Source organism: Zerene cesonia, chromosome 17, assembly GCF_012273895.1.
Source record: "Zerene cesonia ecotype Mississippi chromosome 17, Zerene_cesonia_1.1, whole genome shotgun sequence".
Taxonomy (NCBI): Eukaryota; Metazoa; Arthropoda; class Insecta; order Lepidoptera; family Pieridae; genus Zerene; species Zerene cesonia.
In genome coordinates, this window is record NC_052118.1 from 5,765,744 (window position 1) to 5,772,522 (window position 6,779).

At 30.8% G+C, this 6,779-nt stretch overlaps 2 protein-coding genes across 2 annotated transcripts; one reads left to right on the plus strand and one right to left on the minus strand.

Annotated features, from left to right (window-relative positions):
• The first annotated feature begins 1,481 nt into the window (after positions 1 to 1,481).
• LOC119833227 (COP9 signalosome complex subunit 3) lies at positions 1,482 to 4,162 on the plus strand. The gene is made up of 9 exons (XM_038357151.1): positions 1,482 to 1,723; positions 1,811 to 1,965; positions 2,115 to 2,211; positions 2,286 to 2,503; positions 2,695 to 2,892; positions 2,990 to 3,142; positions 3,231 to 3,362; positions 3,629 to 3,811; positions 4,019 to 4,162. The coding sequence occupies exons 1-9, from the start codon at positions 1,669 to 1,671 to the stop codon at positions 4,097 to 4,099; spliced, it is 1,272 nt and encodes a 423-aa protein (XP_038213079.1). The 5' UTR covers positions 1,482 to 1,668; the 3' UTR covers positions 4,100 to 4,162.
• LOC119833228 (uroporphyrinogen decarboxylase) lies at positions 4,094 to 6,515 on the minus strand. The gene is made up of 7 exons (XM_038357152.1): positions 6,498 to 6,515; positions 6,135 to 6,422; positions 5,834 to 5,992; positions 5,474 to 5,617; positions 4,861 to 5,016; positions 4,562 to 4,729; positions 4,094 to 4,481 (listed from the first exon to the last, which is right to left on the minus strand). The coding sequence occupies exons 1-7, from the start codon at positions 6,513 to 6,515 to the stop codon at positions 4,338 to 4,340; spliced, it is 1,077 nt and encodes a 358-aa protein (XP_038213080.1). The 3' UTR covers positions 4,094 to 4,337.
• Positions 6,516 to 6,779: the final 264 nt, after the last annotated feature.

Below are 6,779 nucleotides of genomic sequence, written 5' to 3' on the forward strand. Positions count from 1 at the left end.
ATTTGAATGTTATTTCACTTTTCGAAGCCTTATGCATTATATAACCTTTGTGATGCCATCTCGGACATCCTCCCGGTAAATGTTTGGTGATATTTGAATATTATTTAACTTTTCGAAGTCATAAGCATTATATAACCTTCGTGATGCCATCTCGGACATCCTCCCGGTATAAGCGAAAAATATTTGAATATTTTTCAAGGCTTCTTTGTCGTTAGTTATTATACGAAACATTGGTAAGTCGTATTACAGGTCGACATAAAGGCACTCTTAAGTACTTACTTGTATCGTCTTCAGATTCCGAAGACGATATTATAGGCTTGATACGGCGATGTTCATTCTCCAACTTTCTAATCTTCATACAATAATAATCAATTTTCTCCTTCGAGTTTCCTTCAGCATGACGGCACTTGCACTTATTAAAGACGTCCGTAGGTTGCGGCGCACGAAAAAGGAATGAATATTGTACAGGACAAGCAAATACTTGTCAGGTTGGAATACCCTCATTAAAAAAAAAAAAAAAAAATCTAAACGCGTGCGTAGTTGCTAGCATTGAAAAAGGGGACTACATGGTAAATAATATCTGAAGAATGAAGCGATGAAATATAATTATTAGTTGCTGGTTATTTCGCATTTTTTAGAGATAATATTTATTATCACTAAAATATATAGTGTAACTTCTGTCAGTCAGAAACCGTATAATCGCATTTAGTTTTCGAGTTAGTCGAGAATCACCACAAAAAAAAACTACTTTAGTAAAGCGTTGCGACATTGGAATTGGATCGCAAGACGTGAATTGCCTATTCAACTGACGTAACTGCTAAATTAAATTAACCGCATTTCCTCCTGCTACCCAAGCTTTTCCAATTTCTCATTTTTAGAATATTCCTTCAAGTTGTTATTATATTAACAAGGATATTTCTTCACCTCAGTAACAAATTTATTATTCAATAACTGCGTCGCCATCTTCAAAATCGCTGCGACTTATGTGGCAACGAACTTGGCAGGCAGATAGCGCATGAAAGGCGCGACGCAAGTCGCGGGACGAAGCCCACGGGTACGAGCCTCAATGAATTTGTATGGCGGTCGATTGGAGACTAAAATTTTCGAGTATCGAAGATTTGCGTAGCTATGTGTACGAATTAAGTAATACTTTTTACATATACGATATGTTTATAATAACTACAGCTTTAATATAAAACGAATAGTTGCTTTGAGCAAATACTTTGTATATATGTATGTAAATTCTTATATAAAATATAATGTATGATTGAGAAAGTTAAAAAAAGAAACAAATTACTTTTTCTATTTTGAAGCATTTAAAAAACTAATGGAACTAATGTATTGATTTTTAACTTGTTTTAATTCGACGTTTATGGGGCTTTGTTATTAATTTAGCGGGGTTTTGTTGAAAGCATTTGTTTTTTTCAGGAGTGGAACACTGTAATAAGCGCATAAAACAGTCTGACATAAAAAAATATTTTTGACATGACATTTCAATCAAAAATCTGGATTATGAACCTGACTGAACTAAGTTTTGCTTTTGCTAATCGCTAGGAAAACGTCTGGTCGCTAATATTAAAATACGTTACATATATCTCTAATAATTCTCTTTTCGAGAAATTATTAAAGCTACCGTACGTTACTCTAAACTTTTACATCGAAGTTATTATGGCTTCACCATTAGAACAATTTGTAAACAATGTACGAACAATATCAGCTTCAGGTTTGTTTTTCTTTATTTTCATTATTAGTATTACGTTTATTTTCCATGTAGTGAACTAAATATAATGATGCTTATTTGAAATTATAGGTAACTTTCGTGACCTGTGCGACATTATATCGAAATCAGATGAAGTGTTGCAGAGAAACAGTGCTCATTTAAATACAGTTCTTGAAACACTGGATATACAACAACATTCACTAGGCGTCTTGGCAGTACTAGTAGCTAAGTTTTCATTGCCTCAGGTGTGTAACAGTGTGGATTAAGTTTGAAGAAAATAAATACCTATAAAAAATTTTAGATATCTGTTTTTACTTAAAAGACTTTAATGTTATTAAAGTAAAAATACATCTAAGATAATATAAATTCTGTCAAAAGAAATTTATTTTTACAGGGTTCTAGTGATTTAGATAAATCAACCATGTTTCAACAAATATGTGATTTTATAAGCAATTGTAATGGAGAACAAGTCCGCTTCTGCCCTGAATTATGTATGTATTTACCAATGTTTATTCAAAACTTATCCATATTCTTACTATTTTGATAATTAAATGTCTATTTTTAGATGCAGAATTATGTCATTTGCTTACGGACCACCTTGTTGAGATGAAACAACCAATTAAAGGAATTGAGATATTAAAAAAAGCCATTAGGAAAATTCAATTGTTTGATTCTCAACTGACATCCATTCATGCTGATTTGTGCCAATTGTGTCTATTATCAAAATGTATGAAACCTGCCCTTGAATTCTTAGACACAGATGTTACAGGAATAGGATCTGAGGTATATTGTGCATATATAATTTTCATGTAATTATTATAGATATCAAAAAACTTTATGATATGGACACTACTTTATCTAATGAAAAAAAAAAATTACAACAATAACATATTAAATATAAAACGAGAAGCTACTTCTTACTAGGGAAAACAAATTGTAACATGTAACATTTAAACTTTAGTTAAATTTTTCAGCTTGGAGGAAATAATGACTCGAAACATTTTTTACTCTATTATTATTATGGAGGAATGATATATGCTGCCCTTAAAAATTATGAAAGAGCTCTATATTTTTTTGAAGTTGTTGTAACTGTCCCAGCAATGGTAGTCTCTCATATAATGCTTGAAGCGTATAAGAAGTATATTTTAATTTCACTTATTCTACATGGAAAGGTAAGATAAGATTAAGATTTTAATATTATATTCATAATACATTTTTTTTTATTAATAAAAAATTATGAAACAAATGTAGAAGTGTGTTGAATTACAGATACTACAAATGCCCAAATACACTTCACAAGTTGTATGCCGTTTCTTAAAACCTCTGTCTGTTGCTTATCATGATTTGGCTGCTTCCCAACATGCTGCTGTTAAACACAGAGAAACATTTGTCCGTGACAAGAATATGGGATTGGTCAATCAGGTAATCTTCTTTATTGTTGGCTTAATATTGGTATATAATGCTCAAATTTTCATTCTGTTCCTACATATTTTGCTTTCTTGATTTTCAGGTGCTTAGTTCAATGTACAAGAAGAATATACAACGTCTTACCAAAACATTTCTGACCCTATCTTTAAGTGATGTAGCATCACGGGTTCAACTCTCTGGGCCTGCTCAAGCTGAATCATATATATTAAATATGGTATATTCTTTCTTTCTTTCAAAACCCTATTAAAAATCCTAATATACCATTTTAATGTTTAGATGGAATTTATAGAATGCCCTTTTACTTTTAATTATCTAATCTATCTTTGTTTCATAAAAATTTTGGTGTTCCTCAGTTACATTGAGTTCTGTTTCAATAATTATACATTTATGAAAAAAACCATGGTGATAAAATTCAATAAATCGAAACTCAATTTGTAGACACCTCTCTTCCCTTTCCTAAATTGGAACTTTTTATTATAGATTGAGGAAGGTGAAATATATGCTATGATAAATCAGAAAGATGGTATGGTAGTGTTCTTGGATAGTCCTGAGAAGTATGCCTCCCCAGAAACTTTGTGCGTTTTAGAACAGCAAATGGCTGCTTGTACTAAGCTTCACCAGTACATACAAGAAATGGATGAACAAATTCAAGTGAACCCACAGGTATACAAATATTTTTATGAAAGCATTTAACTATGTCGCAATGAGAAGTCTTCTCTTAGTTAACAGAAAAGCAACATAGAATAATATTATTTAATGAAAGATTTTGAACAAGTATTTAATAATAATTGTAGTATTTAAGAATTTAAATTATAGTAAAGAAAATATATTATGTATCTTAAAGAATAATTGTATGTATTAATTTTTCAGTATGTGAAAAAATCTGTTGGATGCCATGATGAGGATATGCCAGCAACAAGTCAAAACTCAAAAACTACATATTCTATGTGAAGATTTTATTTGTAACATAACAATATATTATGTAAGCCTTTAGTGATTAAATATCAATGAACTTACATTCATGTATCACTTTCCCCCATTATTAAAAACTTTTACAAATATTAAAAAAACATGTTAGTTTGATACATATTGTATAAAACAAATAAACCAATATAATTATATCATATAACTATACAATATTATTACAAGAGAATTTTTTTTCATTGATGTTGCGGATAGAATGAGCAATTTATAATGCTTCGTGGACTGCCTCTGTAAAAGCGGTCATGCTTTCCAGTGGTGTCTGTGGAGTAATTCCATGACCCAAGTTAGCAATGTATCTGTGTTTACCAAACTTTTTAACCATATCCACTGTTAGATTTCTTATTTCATCCTGGAAAAAATATATGGTTCATTAATTGTTGTTACAAAGTTAAATATTTAATGAGTAGAGTAGTAGAAATATTTACTTACTGGTGTTTTATATAAATCTTGTGGATCCAAATTTCCCTGCAAAGTTATATTTTCTCCAACAATTTTTCTTGCTTCAACAGGATCTACTGTCCAATCCAAACCAATTGTTTCATATCCCATTTTTGCTTGGATATCAAGAGAATGGCCACCTCCTTTTGCAAAAACGGTCTGTAAGAAATTTAACAGTACATTTGTTTAAAGTGGTCAGCAACAGATTAAGCAGCAATATTTTTATTTTCCACTTGTTTTATTATTATTATTATAAAGTACACATTCTATAATGAAAATAATAAACTTACCATTGGAACCTGTTCCAATTGTTTTTCTTTAAGTTTCTTTTCCACTCCAGATTTAATGTCCTTTAAATATGGAGCTGATATTTCAGAAAATTGCTCTCTTGTGAGATGATCAGCACTAGATTCAAATACTTGTAATAATTGAGCCCCACTTTCAACCTAAAATTATAATTACCATTATCATATTTACTTTAAAAGTGATTTATAATCGAGAAATAATGTAAAATGAGTTAAATGTCTTCATAACTATAATTATGAGTCTTATAAGAAATATATACACTTCAGATTTTATCTGCAATTGAATACAAATACTACTTATTTGGCATCAGTAGAACATGAGTTTTGCAATGAAGTTGTGTGCCCTTTCAAATAGTCCATATAAATAATGAATTTATAAGTCCCTGCTACTTGCAAGGAAAACAAGTCAGAATAGCAACTACTGAATGTTAACAATAAAACTGTGCAATTAAGTACTGTCTTTTATAAAAAAAGGATTGAAAAAAAAAATTTCAAAACAAATTTCTGGGTGTAATGTTAGATGTGGTTTACAGTACTCTGCTTTCTCTTGGATCAAGGAAGTGTAAGGATAAATAAACAAATCAATATCATAACATACCTGCATCACAAGATAATCAATTATGACCCTTGTTAGTAGACTTAGAAGTCTGTGGATATCCTTAGGGTATTTTTCTAACCATTCTTTTGTTTTAGACATAGTTTGGCTTCCACCACCTTCTATCATATATCCCATCAATGTAAACTAGCAAAAAAAAACAAATCATTAAATTTTTTGCAATATGAGGTCAAGCATCTCATTATGCTACAAGGCAATAAAACTAGGCAATCAGTAATTCTTGATATCCTGCAAACAAGGTTACAAAGCAATAATTTCTATTGTTCTGCAGCATATGTTCAAGTATTATGTAATTAATTTATATGCATACAAAATGAAAAATAATAAACTTTAAATACTCACAGGTGCACCTGTGAATCCAATTAAAGGCACTTTTCCCTCAATCTTGTGCCTGGTCAGAGTTATAGCTTGACCAACATAAGTTAGTCTAGAAACAGCACCATCTTCTTGAAGCTGATCAATTTCAGAAGGGTGAACAAGAGGTTTTGGGAAAACTGGTCCCTGAAATAAATAAAAAAAAAAACAAAAAAATATGTTAGTGCACTCTGAGAATTATCTGTGCTATACTTAACATGCATGGCTTAAGTCTGAGAGCCTTATTGAAACAAGATGCGAAAAATTGGATATAAAATTCTCAGCATACCTTTCCAGGGTGCATCTCCACAATCATTCCAAGAGCTTGCGGAATAACGAGAATATCACTGAATATGATGGATGCATCTAAATGATCGTATCGCCTTAATGGCTGCAAGGTCACTTCACAAGCTAGCTCAGGAGTACGACATACATTAAAAAAATCGTGCTTTGCGCGAACTTCTTGAAATTCTGGTAAATATCTTCCTGCCTGACGCATAACCCATACCGGAACTTTATCCACGTTTCTGCCTAGTGCAGCATCCAGCAGTCTTGTATTTTTTAGTATCGGAAAGTTCTAAAATTTTTGCAAGTATTATAATTAGTAGATATACAAGTATGCTAATTACAAACGTTATAAAAAATAAATAACCTTATTTGTGTAGTCCATTTTATACAGTCACCTTGTCGCCTCTGAGCAGAACTTAAATATAGATAGAATTGGTGTTTTTTAAAGGGAGTTAAGTCTTATCAATTTCTTTAAAAGTAATTATCATCTATCGCAAAAGTTTGAAATTCTTGCAGTTTATGTGTCAGTTGCCAGTGGATTGTGAAATGACAATGACATAATATATTTTCTTTCTGTCATTGTCAAATGTCAGATTAACAGATAAATTATATTATTATTTCTATAGAAAATCAATTATAATTTGTA

Excerpts from the sequence above, each read along its gene's own strand:
- LOC119833227 (XM_038357151.1), top strand. The coding sequence starts at position 1,669 with ATGGCTTCACCATTAGAACAATTTGTAAACAATGTACGAACAATATCA. Across the intron at positions 1,724-1,810 it reads ACGAACAATATCAGCTTCAG|GTAACTTTCGTGACCTGTGC; the intron begins GTTTGTTTTTCT and ends TTGAAATTATAG. Across the intron at positions 3,363-3,628 it reads AATCATATATATTAAATATG|ATTGAGGAAGGTGAAATATA; the intron begins GTATATTCTTTC and ends TTTTTATTATAG.
- LOC119833228 (XM_038357152.1), bottom strand. Across the intron at positions 5,993-6,134 it reads TGGAGATGCACCCTGGAAAG|GGACCAGTTTTCCCAAAACC; the intron begins GTATGCTGAGAA and ends TATTTATTTCAG. Across the intron at positions 4,730-4,860 it reads AATTGGAACAGGTTCCAATG|ACCGTTTTTGCAAAAGGAGG; the intron begins GTAAGTTTATTA and ends AATTTCTTACAG.